The sequence below is a fragment of the Schistocerca americana genome, chromosome 2 (assembly GCF_021461395.2).
Source record: "Schistocerca americana isolate TAMUIC-IGC-003095 chromosome 2, iqSchAmer2.1, whole genome shotgun sequence".
NCBI classification, from domain to species: domain Eukaryota; kingdom Metazoa; phylum Arthropoda; class Insecta; order Orthoptera; family Acrididae; genus Schistocerca; species Schistocerca americana.
This window is the reverse complement of record NC_060120.1, coordinates 437,929,187-437,945,324: the sequence shown is the minus strand read 5'-3', so window position 1 is coordinate 437,945,324 and position 16,138 is coordinate 437,929,187. Positions and strand designations below refer to the sequence as shown.

Below are 16,138 nucleotides of genomic sequence, written 5' to 3'. Positions count from 1 at the left end.
AATATAATCGGCTAAAGTATAATATATGGTTGTGCGAAGTGTACGCAATCAGTTGAGATACCTGGCGAGGTTGACCCTGGCCCTCTGTCCGCCGCTGAGGGTGATGCCCTTCTCGCCCACCAGCGTCTGGTCGCCGTACGGCAGTAGCTCAAAGTCCTTGGACAGGGCGCACGCCTCCACCACCCGCTGGTACTTCTTCCGGTCGTACGGCTGTCCGAACAGGATGTTCTGCCGCACGCTGCCCACGAATACCCACGGCTCCTGGCTCGCGTACGACACATTCCCGCCAATCCTCAGGCTTCCAGACGACGGAGACAACTCGTTTATCAGTAGGTATAACAGGGAGCTCTGCGGAAGTGATATGAAACAAAATATGCAGTGACTATATTATTTCGGATTTCAGGGCCGCTGAAAGAATTGCTATCCCCTGAAAGTGTTATGGATTCTTGAGTCAACATGTTTAAAATTTTACCCATTATTTCCGAAATAACTGAAATCTAAGTACAAATGAATTCCACCTTTAATCACTAATTATTTTAAATCATGCATGATGTCGTTACACAAACTATGGATTATGTTCAGATATTGTTTCTACAGCATCAATATACATCTTTTCATATGATATATTATCTATTGTATAGCAGTCTAAATTACTGGGCTTTCGTGGCCAGAAGTCAGGTAAGGGGGATACGAGAACAATTTTAATTTATTCAAGGTGGTGGACCCTCCCGGCCCCCTCCCCCACCCTGCACCTGGTGTAGATGTGTCACTAGATGACATCATGGATTCCCCCCACCCTCCCCCTTCCAATTTTCCAACCTATCCGTTCGCCTCTTTGTCGAGATGTCATCATGTAACACTGCCTGTTGCTACGGTCGCAGGTTCGAATCCCGCCTCAGACGTGGATGTGTGTGATGTCCTTAGGTTAGTTAGGTTTAAGTAGTTCTAAGTCTAGGGGACCGATGACCTCAGATGTTAAGTCTCATAGTGTTTAGAGCCATTTGAACCATTTTATAACACCGCCATGGAATCTTCAGCATCTTCAAACTGCATCAGCAGCATGATTGGCAGGGGGAAATATCTGAGGCAGTACTTGCAAGAATTGCTACGTCAGTATGTATTTTCATAGCAAGTGTTTGTGTTTTTGCTACTCTGAGTGTTGGGATTTCGATGAACATTTACATTATTGCATTCCTCTGAGTCTTCAGATCCATAAAACAATTTTATAGGCAAGAATTCATAAAATCACTGTGTTGAGGTTTCAAAGTATGTTTTCGTTGTTTATAGCATGAGTTTATCAATTCAGTAGTATTCTTTCTCTAGAAAATCGTTTCCTTCTTGTTACAGCATACATTCAGGAAATATTGGCTGACCTCGAGTGGCAGCTGGAGGCTGAGAAAATGCAAACTGACAAGTCTGTACAGGCTCCGGAGCAGCCTCATGAAATAAAACCCTGATAAACCTATCACAGACGCCGAGTAAGTGTATATTCTTTTTTTGTATTTCTTTCATAGTGCCATAATTTGTTTTTTAAATCTATATGTTGTTACTTTTGTAGGCGATATTGGAGAGCTGGACTGATGGCTCTATGCTGGCCCAGACAAGCAAATACCACAAGAAGAACGAGAGCTGCATTAAGTCCAGTCATCAATGCCCTAATGTGTGGATGAGCTCCCCGATGCCATCGGGGATGTGATGGCATCATAGAGGCAAGCTGACATCATGACTGCTTCAGGTAATTTATGGGCCTGTCTTTGTTTTTTGTAGCACATATAATCAGTGTTCTTTCTTTATTTGAGGCAGCAGTAGGGGAGTTTATGACATGTGTACTTACTTTTCGTTATTCTTTCTCTACTGTCTGTGAGCTGACAGCATTCAGTGTGCAATCCACTCTTCCATCCTGGTAGTATGCTGCGGCATGGTTGTCAGCGCAGTTAAAGACGGCATCACCAGAACGCTGTCCTGCGCAGCACATCTCGCCCACCAGAACGAGGCTTGTGGCTTCACAAGCCACAGCCACCTCAGCTGCCAGTGTCCCCACCACTGTCGGTCCCGCCATCACCGCTGCGTAGCACTGCTCTGGCGGCCATGGGCTTCCACCCCTCCAGTTATGCTCCACCAGGCAATTAGGACACCACTACTATAAACAAAGGGCGGGGTATCGACCCCACCGCCACTATGTCACCAGCGCCTTCGCTCCAAAAAATGGCTAGCAGATGTCTACCTCTCTGGCTAAACTTTGCCCAGTGATTAGGACACCACTGCCAACTGGGCCAGAGCCAGGAGTAGCTTACACACCTCATCCCCTCACACACTAGCCGTCTCCACAGTGTGGATGCTCACGCTGGCCAGATGCAGCTGTACCCCAACCTTGGGTGGCCTCGTAGGTACGTGCCCCACGTTCTACATACATTGCTCGATCCCACAGCCAGCTTCACCCACAGGATGCTTGCAGTCCTTGCCTGATAGTCATAGTCCCCATAATAGTGATCCTGGCACTAGCAGCAGTTCCCTCTCCGGCCACATTATAGATGGTCATGAAGTTAGTAACGTAATGCTACAGCTAAACTACAAGGTGATTGATGATCTGTTTGTGGAGAACTTCTCGTTATCTCCAGTGGAGGGGCACAGAGACCACATCGGTTTTCTGAAAGTGTGCCGTCCTGTTCTGGAAACAGAGCTCCACAAAATCATTAATGATCCACAGTACCCCATCATTAACTGCAGCACTGTGCTGTGAACTGGGCTCATGCATTGTAGAGTCGAGCATTGTGTACATCTGCGGATAAAAAAGTATTGTGAATATTTTCAGTCATTGTTATCCATCGAAAAACTTGTGAACATCTACAGCCAGAGGGCTTCTGTGCTCCGAAAATTGTAAATGCACAACCAGTGCTACTGTTGAGTGGACTGTGGTTTTTTTGTGTCATAATTATTATCAGTAGTAATAGTGTGTAAGCGGAAAAGGTGTCTCTGAACTGAAAAATATTATGTGAAAAATAATCAGATTGTATCTGAAGAGCCAAATTGTATCAGTGTCCCGAAAAACAGAATCAGATTTTATCTGTATATCTGTGAGAAATGAATAAATTTCTACTGCATTGTATATATAAAGGATGTGCAAGGCATCCATATAACATTAGTTTTGAAAATGAGCGCCATTAATGAGGTGAAGTTTAAGGTGGAGAATAACACAAATATATGTTTTAGTTACCTAGGACTTTGCCTACTGTGCTGCACATACTGGGTTATGGGAGCAGATGGCATATGACCATCTCCAGTTTCAGATACATTCAGCAGACATGTCTAAAACTGTATCGCCTGTGCTTAGGGAGAACCACAGATGCAGTATGTGATCAAAGCTGTATGCTATATAACTATCAAAGTTTGAGTAGGGTGAAATCAGTAAAATGAGTACACAGAACATATTTATTTACTTCTAATCCAACTGAAAACTAATTTTACATTTTAGTAAGGAGACACAACATTATTTTGTCATCTTTTTGAGCTTATGGAGGGCACGGTATCCATAGTACTCCAAGTCGTTAATATCTGCATACTTTAAGATGTGATACATTCACTTGATCTTCTCCTTTCATATGACGTAGATAATGGTATCTGTGTAGTCAGACAACCGAAACAATACCATATCTTTATAGGGTATGCTATTTCACATCCTCGAAAGGCCTCTGCGATGCAATGCTCGCTAACAATGTCTCTATCACACCAGCATATTATGTGAATTCTACAAATGCGATATCTTTAAATATGAACCGTCTGCATACATTATCACAGAAACTGTGAATGTCTGCAATGATATTCACAGTTTGAGATGCCACTAATTTAAGCACACATGGTTCTATCAACTGCAAATGGTGCAGTGCACTGTCCTGTACCAGTATCCTTCTTACACATTTTGCCTTGGCTTCATTAGCTAATATTCGAAGTACAGCATGACGTTCTGGTAGATCTTTATTTTCTGCATACGCAATGTTGTTTTCCAAACACACCTAGGAGTCCATTATCACAAACATTGATTCCTATCTTTTTAGTTGTGCTATGTTTGATTCTGTTATACAGTGCAATTATTTGTGGGAGGATATTTGTCCATTTGCATGAACAACGAAGATTAAAGTGCATCCACATTTGATCTTTCAGTTTTATGTTCAGATGTTTCACAATACTCGGCTTCAGATGGGTGAATGTTGAGCAGTGTTGTATTCCACAGTGCCCCATCACATTCTTGAAATATCTATTGTAAAACTCTCCATCATAAGCTGTTTGAACATTGTCTGGAAACCGATTCATCCTCATCTGCAGCAATCGCCAATCAGTTGTGCAGCTTCTCCCTCCATTTTTGTTTTCATAGGTAGTGTCCAGCAAGTTTAGAGTATGTGTCAGTGGCCATTATAATATAGTTTAAACCGTTACTCACACGTGAATATTCCGTCATATCTATGAGATTCGCTTGCCATTAGTCATCCAAACCTTTAATCATAACTTGTCTACGCGGGTATATTTTACTTGCTTGTTTGAATAGTTCTCGAACTACTGTCTCCATACTTATTCGAAACCCCTGTATCTAAGCTCAGACATTGTGGAAACAACTTCATTCGAATGAGCTGTATTACTGGCAGCAGCTGTTGCCATGAGCATTCATAGCCAATCTATTAGCTCCTTGTAGTCGTTACAATATATTTGCTGTGGGTATCAACTGTTCACTCTTTTATGTTGAATTTTAATACTATCACTGCTGCTATGTTCAGATCTAATACAGATTTTGTAATGGTTTTAAATTTCATACTGCTCTGGGTTTTTGGTACTTCTTTTGCTTTTTTACGTACATCTGTCAAACACAGTATTTCACCATTCACTTCAAGATTTTCCCTGCTTAACTTATGGTTTTTCAAGGTCTTGGGAAAATAAGATTCAGTAGGCCTGGTGTTATCTGGAAATCCCTATCACTGATCTATTTTATGTTACCAGTTAATCTTAAAGACTGTGTATCCAGCATGTATGGTTTTATGATGCTCATGCTACATATTCTGTCTATGCTAGCGTCGTTGTGATGGTTAATGAATCCGCAATGGCATCGCCGCCATCACGTTATTTGACTGAGAGCTGCCCAGTAACCAGTAAGAGGTTTCAAGGTTTCTCTTCTTAGTGTCTGATACCGCCCCAAATGTGCTAACCTTAGCAACAGTAATTTCTCACTAACGACATTCCTTGCCTCAATGGCTTTATGGTTAGTTGACATCTTGTTACATACTAAGCAGAGTTCTGTGCAGTATACACTTTATACATATCCTGCAAAACTGCGTCGACCTTTACCGTTAAGTTGTTTACTTTCTTTTCAATTAGATTAACCTAGCATTTAATATATTGATCGATATCATAACGGTGTGACAATAAGTCAGTAGTTCCTTGCATACATTGGCAACTTTACAGTCGAGAGCCTCAATTTTTCAAATCATGTGCAAGCGAATGTTCTGTCTATGTATACCCATCCTCTCACTTTGAGTGCACCATATGTGTGTGAATTCATCCATGGTGTGATGTATACTGATGCAGTCACCTCTTGTCATTTGTGTATATAAAAAGGCAGTGTCCTGACTGACTGTCCCACCGACTGACTCATCATCATCCGGCCCAAACCGCTAAGGACGGAAGTTTTAATCTGGAGGTGTGCATCTTTTACTGTAGGCATCGTTTAAGAAGGGATTTTTCGAAATTCCAACCTACAGGGGTGAAATATTGGATGAAGGCTTTTTAAAAAAAAAAAAAAAGTCTCTATGAAGGCAAACTTGAAACTAGATCTAAGAAATTTGGTATTTGGTTTCTCAGTCAGAAATAAAGATAAACATGTTTTTCGGAAATTTAACCCTAAGGGGGTGAAACAGTGGGTGAGAGCTTTCTTTTTTTTTAATGTCTTTATCACGCAACTATTAAAGTATTTCTAAAGCTGCATCTATGAATACTGGTATCTGAATTGTTGTTGTTGTGGTCTTCAGTCCTGAGACTGGTTTGATGCAGCTCTCCATTCTACTCTATCCTGTGCAAGCTTCTTCATCTCCCAGTACCTACTGCAACCTACATCCTTCTGAATCTGCTTAGTGTATTCATCTCTTGGTCTCCCTCTACGATTTTTACCCTCCACGCTGCCCTCCAATGCTAAATTTGTGATCCCTTGATGCCTCAAAACATGTCCTACCAACCGATCCCTTCTTCTAGTCAAGTTGTGCCACAAACTTCTCTTCTCCCCAATCCTATTCAATACCTCCTCATTAGTTACATGATCTACCCACCTTATCTTCAGCATTCTTCTGTAGCACCACATTTCGAAAGCTTCTATTCTCTTCTTGTCCAAACTGGTTATCGTCCATGTTTCACTTCCATACATAGCTACACTCCATACAAATACTTTCAGAAACGACTTCCTGACACTTAAATCTATACTCGATGTTAACAAATTTCTCTTCTTCAGAAACGATTTCCTTGCCATTGCCAGTCTACATTTTATATCCTCTCTACTTCGACCATCATCAGTTATTTTACTCCCTAAATAGCAAAACTCCTTTACTACTTTAAGTGTCTCATTTCCTAATCTAATCCCCTCAGCATCACCCGATTTACTTTGACTACATTCCATTATCCTAGTTTTGCTTTTGTTGATGTTCATCTTATATCCTCCTTTCAAGACACTGTCCATTCCGTTCAACTGCTCTTCCAAGTCCTTTGCTGTCTCTGACAGAATTACAATGTCATCGGCGAACCTCAAAGTTTTTATTTCTTCTCCATGAATTTTAATACCTACTCCGAATTTTTCTTTTGTTTCCTTTACTGCTTGCTCAATATACAGATTGAATAACATCGGGGAGAGACTACAACCCTGTCTCACTCCTTTCCCAACCACTGCTTCCCTTTCATGCCCCTCGACTCTTATAACTGCCATCTGGTTTCTGTACAAATTGTAAATAGCCTTTCGCTCCCTGTATTTTACCCCTGCCACCTTCAGAGTTTGAAAGAGAGTATTCCAGTTAACGTTGTCAAAAGCATTCTCTAAGTCTACAAATGCTAGAAACGTAGGTTTGCCTTTTCTTAATCTTTCTTCTAAGATAAGTCGTAAGGTTAGTATTGCCTCACGTGTTCCAACATTTCTACGGAATCGAAACTGATCTTCCCCGAGGTCCGCTTCTACCAGTTTTTCCATTCGTCTGTAAAGAATTCGCGTTAGTATTTTGCAGCTGTGACTTATTAAACTGATAGTTCGGTAATTTTCACATCTTTCAACACCTGCTTTCTTTGGGATTGGAATTATTATATTCTTCTTGAAGTCTGTGGGTATTTCGCCTGTCTCATACATCTTGCTCACCAGATGGTAGAGTTTTGTCATGACTGGCTCTCCCAAGGCCATCAGTAGCTCTAATGGAATGTTGTCTACTCCCGGGGCCTTGTTTCGACTCAGGTCTTTCAGTGCTCTGTCAAACTCTTCACGCAGTATCTTATCTCCCATTTCATCTCCATCTACATCCTCTTCCATTTCCATAATATTGTCCTCAAGTACATCGCCCTTGTATAAACCCTCTATATACTCCTTCCACCTTTCTGTATTCCCTTCTGTGCTTAGAACTGGGTTGCCATCTGAGCTCTTGATATTCATACAAGTGGTTCTCTTTTCTCCAAAGGTCTCTTTAATTTTCCTGTAGTCAGTATCTATCTTACCCCTAGTGAGACAAGCCTCTACATCCTTACATTTGTCCTCTAGCCATCCCTGCTTAGCCATTTTGCACTTCCTGTCGATCTCATTTTTGAGACGTTTGTATTCCTTTTTACCTGCTTCATTTACTGCATTTTTATATTTTCTCCTTTCATCAATTAAATTCAATATTTCTTCTGTTACCCAAGGATTTCTATTAGCCCTCGTCTTTTTACCTACTTGATCCTCTGCTGCCTTCACTACTACATCCCTCAGAGCTACCCATTCTTCTTCTACTGTATTTCTTTCCCCCATTCCTGTCAATTGTTCCCTTATGCTCTCCCTGAAACACTCTACAACCTCTGGTTCTTTCACTTTATCTAGGTCCCATCTCCTTAAATTCCCACCTTTTTGCAGTTTCTTCAGTTTCAATCTGCAGTTCATAACCAATAGATTGTGGTGAGAATCCACATCTGGCCCTGGAAATGTCTTACAATTTAAAACCTGGTTCCTAAATCTCTGTCTTACCGTTATATAATCTATCTGATACCTTCTAGTATCTCCAGGATTCTTCCAGGTATACAACCTTCTTTTATGATTCTTGAACCAAGTGTTAGCTATGATTAAGTTATGCTCTGTGCAAAATTCTACAAGGCGGCTTCCTCTTTCATTTCTTCCCCCCAATCCATATTCACCTACTATGTTTCCTTCTCTCCCTTTTCCTACTGACGAATTCCAGTCACCCATGACTATTAAATTTTCGTCTCCCTTCACTACCTGAATAATTTCTTTTATCTCGTCATACATTTCATCTATTTCTTCATCATCTGCAGAGCTAGTTGGCATATAAACTTGTACTACCGTAGTAGGCATGGGCTTCGTATCTATCTTGGCCACAATAATGCGTTCACTATGCTGTTTGTAGTAGCTTACCTGCACTCCTACTTTCCTATTCATTATTATACCTACTCCTGCATTACCCCTATTTGATTTTGTATTTATAACCCCGTAATCACCTGACCAAAAGTCTTGTTCCTCCTGCCACCGAACTTCACTAATTCCCACTATATCTAACTTTAACCTATCCATTTCCCTTTTTAAATTTTCTAACCTACCTGCCCGATTAAGGGATCTGACATTCCACGCTCCGATCCGTAGAACGCCAGTTTTCTTTCTCCTGTATCTGAATTCTCGGTCATAAATAAAGAAATACGTGTTTCAGTGTTTTTGGAAATTGAATCCCGAAGATGCGAAGTCAAGGATGACACTTTTTATGAAAATGTTTTATTATGAAAGCATCTTTAAAACTGAATCTATGGAAATTTAAATTGGTCTTCTCACTATTTCTAGAAATTCAACCCCCTTCGGGGGTGAAATGGGGAATGACCATTTTTCTGGAAATATTTCACTCATTTTTGAAGCTAAGTCTATGAAAATTTCACTGACTCATCATCGCCCAGCTCAGGTTGCTAAGGATAGAAAGTTGAAGTTTGGAGAGCGTTGGGTCTCACACCATATGCATCATTTAAGAAGAGATTGTCCGAAATTCCACGCCTAAGGGGGTAAAAGAGGGGATGAAAGGTTTTATGAAAGTATGTCACTATTAAGGAAATTTTGAAGCTAAATGTACGAAAGCTGGTATTTGCTTTTTCAGTTAGAAAATAAAAAATTGCCTGTTTCAGCATTTTTGGAAATTCAACTACTAAGGCGGTAAAATAGGGGATGAAAGATTTTTTGGAAATAAATAATTACTAAAGAACTACTAGAGAATTTTTAAGGCTACAGCTATGGTACCTGGCATTTGACTTCTCGGTTAGAAATAAAACAAATATATCTATTTCTGGAATTTAAATCCCTACGGGGCTAAAAATTGTAACAGATTATTTCGTTACATTAAAAAAAATTTAAAGCTAAACTCATAAAAACTGGTATTTCATTTCTCAGTTGGATGTAAAGAAACTTTCGTTAGGGTATGAAATTTGCTAAGGAAATATCTCCATAAGAACGCAAAAGGCATGATTAAGACAAACTCTGGCTCCAGCTACCAGAATCGCTTTTCCATCAGAAGTACATTCAGAAAAGACCATGCTTATATCGTGTTAATTAGTGTGAAAAGCTTGGAAGGTGTTGCAATTTGTGAACAACATGAAAAATCGATTAAATAGAAACATACAGTCTACATGGGCAAAGCAGTGGGCACTAAGCAAGTAATAATATATGTAGCCACAACAGCATAATCACCTTACCAACTGAACTACATTATAATGAGAGGGTTATGAAGCAAGAAATATCACACTGTTTCCAATATAATTTACGCTTCAGCAATTGTACAAAGGATGCATTACATTAACAAAAAAAGTCCACTGGTTTGTTTCCACCGTGTTTCTCAAATAATTGTTTCTTTTATGCACTAAATTCCATGTATATTTCCCTCATACCAATGGGAGCAACACAAAACTCGGGTATTCCATCTGTATATTTGGCATGGATAGACCCCCTAACTATTAGAATCCACTTTGACACTGCATCGATACATGAACTAATGCACTGTTATAAATCATCTACATGCACACTACACATGTGGGGATAGTTCAGAAAGTCACAGTACACAGCTTGAATACACATTAGCCATTGCTCCAGTCTCTCTAACACAAGAGAATCATCCTTAATACAGATAAGTTCACTACAGTGGGGTGCTGTAAATAAATGGATCGGCCTCGAGATTTCACCTAGAGGGCTGCATCATCATAAAGTGTTTTGACGGATAGCATCAGCCTGGTACAGCAAAAGTCCAGGGCAGAATGAAGTGTATAATGCTCCTGAGTCATCTGCACATTCATGTAAGGTATAGCATGACTTACTTTATCCTACCCAGACTCAAAAAACCGCACTTTCTATGTTGCATTTTCGATCTTCATCACCACACACCAGTCACTGTCTGCTGCTGCTTATATACCAATATTTAGACGCTTTGATTCACTAACAGTTAAAATGAAGTTAAACTGAAGTGAAGAGTAGTAGTGCAATCGGAGTGCTGTACTCAACAGAACCGTGCTGTGTAGTACCCCCAGTGCACTCCTGCGACTCAGGAATAGGCTGGGTGCCTTGACAGATGAGTGGCACAGACAATAGCAGTTCCTTGTCCTGCTTCAACATTCTGTCCAGGTGCAATGTGCTAGTTGCCATTGCAGATTCTACATTTACATCTACATACTCCGCAAGTCACTGTACGGTGCATGGGGGAGGATTCTCTATACCACAACTAGTCTTTTTCATTCGTGTTCCACTCGCAGACAGAGCGAGGGAAAAACGACTCTCTTTATGCCTCCATATAAGCACTAATTTTCCGTATATTATCTTCATGGTCCTACGCGAAACTTATGTTGGTAGAACTACGATCGTTCTACAGTCAGCTTCAAATGCTGGTTCTCCAAACTTTCTCAGCAGTGTTCTTCGAAATGAAGGTCTTCTTCCCTCCAGGGATTCCCACATGAGCTCCCGAAGCACATTCGCAACACTTGCAAGCTGATGGAACCTACCTACCAGTAACATACCTAGCACCTCGCCACTGAATGGTTTCGATGTCTGTTTTCAATCGAACCTGGTGCGGTCCCAAACACTCGAGCAGTACTCAAGAATAAGACACACTAGCATCCATTATTCGGTCTCCTTCACAAATGAACTACACTTTCCTAAAATTCTTCCAGTCAACCGAAGTCAACAATTCACCTTCTCTGTCACAATCCCCACATGCTCATTCCATTTCATATCACTTCGCAACTTTCCACTAATAATTTTGTATCTGAACAGTACGCATTTGTTTTTCCTACTCATCCACATCAACTTACATTTTTCTCCATTAAGAGCCAGCTGCTATTCCTCACACCAACTCAAATTTTTGTCTAGGTCATCTTGTATTAATCTACAGTCACTTATCTGTACACCACAGTATCATCAGCAAACAACTGCAGATTGCTGCCCACCCTTTCTGCCAGGTCATTTACGTATATAGATAATAGCAATGCTCCAATCACGCTTCCATGGGGCACTCCTGATATTACCATTGTCTCCGATGAACACTCGCCATCAAGGACAACACAGTGGGTTTTATTACTTAAATGACTCTTCAAGTCAGTAACACATCTGGGAACCTATTGCGTATGCATGTACCTTCATTAACAGTCTGCAGTGGGGTACTGTGTCGAATCTAGAAATATGGGATCTGGCTGTTGCCCTTCATCCATAGTTTGCAGTGTATCAAGTGAGAAAAAAGCAAGCAGGGTTTTGCACAAGCAATGCTCTCTAAAACCGTGCTGATTCATGGACATGAGCTTTTCGGTCTCTAGAAGATTTATTGTATTCAAACTCAGAATGTGTTCTAGAACTCGGCAGCAAATCGATGTTAAGGATGCTGGTCTGTAATTTGCATGTCCCTTCTTTTACCCATCTTATATAAGGGGGTCACCTGCACTTTTCTGCAGTCACTTGCAGTGCGCTCGTCGAGACATTGGCGATGAATGCAAACTGAGTAAGGGGCCAGTGACCTAGAGTACTCTCTGCAAAACCGAATTGGGATTCCATCTGGACCTGGCGACGTATTTGTGTGGTGGTCAAACGACAATATGTTCGTACGATTCTCCTTCATGAATGATTTATTAAACGTGGAATTTAAAACTTTGGCCTTGCTTTTGCTATCTTCTCCCGCCAAACCAAATTGGTCAACGAGTGATTGGATGGAAGCCTTAAGCCGCTTAGTGATGTTACATAAGACTACATTTTTTTGTGTTCTCCACCAGATCTTTAGCCAAAGTATGATGGTGATAGCTGTTGTACAACACGCGCATTGGTCTTTTCACAGACTACTCTTTGACTGACTTCATTTGTGCATCCTCTTTTGAAATGCTGACATGCTGGAGGTCGCTTCTGGTCCTGACAAGCTAAAGGCCATTGCTGCTGCTGCAGGTGCAGACATGCTACAGGTCACCGCAGGTGTTGAACAAAGAAGAAGAAGAACTCCTATGTGTGGGGCAAAGAAGAAGCAATAGCAGTACCAAAGACATGTAATGAATTCTTACATTTCCATTTCTTCCTGTTCTGCTGCGAGATGTTGCACAATCTCGGCTGCTGCTGCTGTTGACATCTCATGGCCTTCCATTGACTGATTCCAGTGAGCTACTGTACGTGTCTCACATCCCTGACGTCATGATCACCTGACTGGATGCTGCATTACCATTGGTCTAGCCATTTTTGTTTCACTCGTGATGTCACAATTTCGAGTGTCCTCTGGTGGCAGTAAAGTGAAATAGGTCAGTCGGTGTCCACACATCAAGGTGAGCACACGAACAAGAAAAAGTTTTAGAATCGTTTTCCAACAAAATAACACTGTGAAAGAAAGAAAAATCCTCCTTATATCATTCCACACCAACAGCTCAATACAGACTGAGATTTTCCCACCGATTTCCAAGAGGATAACACCAACGGGTCAGCACAAATGGAGCGATTTTCCCGCCAACTTTTTTTTCTGGAAGGGGTGGGAAAGAGGTGTGGTGGGAGGGATTGGGAGGTATGGAAATTGAAGGAGGGGGAAAAATCCAATGACATTATCTGGTGACATCATCAGTGTGTTATTGTCACATCTACACCAGGGGAAGTGGGTGAGGGTCCTCTATCTTTAATAAATTAAACCTGTCCTTGTATCCCCCTTACTCCACTACTGGCCATTCTCTTTCATCAGGATAGTGCATAAAAAGTAACGGTATTTAATGCTCCTGTAAGTCAATAAAATTTCCTCCTGTGGCATATCATCTGTTGACGAAAGCCAACAGTCCGTGAAGTTAATACTGACAATCGAAAAGGTAGCATAATGGGGAACGGAGGTGGTAGTTTTATGTACCAGAAAACAAAATTAAATCCACTGTTACAGATATTGAAGCTGCTGTGACATTGGCCAAAACTCAGTACGAAGATTGGGTATAAACTTATTAATGGATCCATTGTAACGAAACTAGTTTGTCACACGTTGCTAAGTGGCAATATAAATAATCATTTTATGTTGTATTCACCCAAACTTTTTGAATGGAAAAGCAGGACCTGTGAATTCTAGTATGTTAGCTCGCGTTTCCCTCAGATGTGGACTGCAGCGAGGCGTGTCACCAGCAAGTCTTCGGCGGTGGGTTTACAATAGTGAAAGAGAGAGAAATTTATCCAAGAGAAGTTCCCGTGGGCACCAGTCGAGCGAGTAAGCCGCTTTGAGTGTCTCTTATGCCAGAGAACTACTAAACTGTGCCAGCCAGGTGAGGTCCTGAGTGATCCATAGCTGGTCCAGAAGACGGAAGCAGGGAATCAGGGCCACCGCTATTTTGCTGTTAACAGAATGAGAAGCGACCTGCGTTTATGTGTCGAGGTGTATTTCCAGCAATCATAAGGCGCGAGCTGATATTCTGCCAAGTTCAGCTTGTCAACAGAGAATACAACGAACACTGGATGAGAAAATTCTGCAGGTTTTCCCTGTATGCAGGAGGAGGGACGGAGATTTTCAGTTGTCACTGTGGCAAAAGTTGCAATTGGTGTGAGAGATGCAGTCTATTCAGCATCCGCCAAGAGTGTGGAGATGTCTGTTTCTCGGCGAGCACACAGTGGCTGCACGTGTCTCGTTCGTTGGAGGGTTGCGTTCGGTGCGCGACCACAGCTTGGTGCACCTTTATCGGTTTTCGATTAAGTGTCGCGTTTAACATATGCGTTTGTCTTTGAACTGCATAGGTCACAATTTTCGAGTCTGTTTCGCAACTTGTGACTGCAGTTTACCGTTATTTCTTTATCATGCTGGGATATGTATTTGCGCGTTTTGTGAGTCGCCTAGACTTTGGAAAGTGATTTCCAAATCAATCTTCAGTCTTTTGCAAAGATATAATTTTCAATGATTGTCACGCTGGTGATTCAGAGAAATCTAGATATGGTTAGCATGTTGCTATATATGTTTTGATGAAAGTAATTGTGAACCAATACAACCACAATTTAAATCGTAGTGACCAAGACCATTCCATTTCCACCCACAACATTCTGATGGTTCAAATGGCTCTGAGCGCTGTGGGACTTAACTTCTGAGGTCATCAGTCCCCTAGAACTTAGAACTACTTAAACCTAACTAACCTAAGGACATCACACACACCCATGCCCGAGGCAGGACTCGAACCTGCGGCCGTAGCGGTCGCGCGGTTCCAGACTGTAGCGCCTAGAACAGCTAGGCCACGGTGGCCGGCACAACATTCTGATGTGGCGGCCCTTATATCGTCACTGAATTGCAGCCTAACTGTGACGCTGTTTTCAGTGTTACACAGGTCACGCAACAAGAAACATATAGCGTTCTTTCAATCTTGAAATTTAGGTGGGTCATTTTTAATTGATGATGATGATGATGAGTCCCATACTTCCAGAATGAGATTTTCACTCTGCAGCGTAGTGTGCGCTGATATGAAACTTCCTGGCAGATTAAAACTGTGTGCCGGACCGAGACTCGAACTCGGGTAGGAGACGAGGTACTGGCAGAAGTAAAGCTGTGAGGACGGGGCGGGAGTCGTGCTTGGATAGTTCAGTTGGTAGAGCACTTGCCCGCGAAAGGCAAAGGTCCCGAGTTCGAGTCTCGGTCCGGCACACAGTTTTAATCTGCCAGGAAGTTTCAGTCCCATACTTCTTTACAGAGCGCAGGGGAGCGACGCGGGAGACCAGCGCCGCCTTACTAGGCAAGGTCCTAGTGGAGGTGGTTTGCCATTGCCTTCCTCCGACCGTAATGGGGATGAATGATAATGATGAGGACGACACAACAACACCCAGTCATCTCGAGGCAGGAAAAATCCCTGACCCCGCCGGGAATCGAACCCGGGACCCCGTGCTAGGGAACCGAGAACGCTACCACGGGACCACGAGCCGAGGACCATTTTTAATTATATGAATGTAATTAAATTTTCAGCTGCGTTAATACATAGCAGCGCGAATAATTATCAACCCTGAACAGTTGAATGACGCTGTTGGATTCTGTGTGAGTGTAGAATCGGTTGTCTGATCTTTTGTGTGTTGAGTTCACGAGTGTGGGAAGCTGCTTACGCAAACTAATGCTGAACCACAGTCGACTCACACACGTATGTACAACTGCAGAGAGATCCGCAACGTTTCAAAATCCACCGAGGACCAGACTCACCCTCAAACTTAAACAGTAACTTTAGAGAAAATCTGAGCTGCCTGATGCATATGATCCCCAATCTCACTGTCGTGGCTGGAGGAGACTTTAAACGTCGAAAACTCAATAGGAATAGTTACAATTTTTGTAAATTGTAGATGTGAAAACAAACTTGTGAAGTAATAATAATGACTTTCTCTGCAAAATACTCGGGATCTCACTCATGAGGATAATATACTAGATAAAATGGTTCAAATGGCTCGGAGCAC

The 16,138-nt window shown here is 41.8% G+C and overlaps 1 protein-coding gene across 1 annotated transcript in view; it reads right to left on the bottom strand.

Moving 5' to 3' along the window:
* The window catches only part of LOC124594074 (ATP-binding cassette sub-family C member 4-like), a 296,842-nt gene that overhangs the window by 163,635 nt on the left and 117,069 nt on the right, over positions 1–16,138 (bottom strand). Inside the window, exon 10 of the mRNA XM_047132424.1 lies at positions 62–348. Within this exon, the coding sequence (XP_046988380.1) occupies positions 62–348 (287 nt within the window). The remainder of the gene's footprint in view (positions 1–61; positions 349–16,138) is intronic.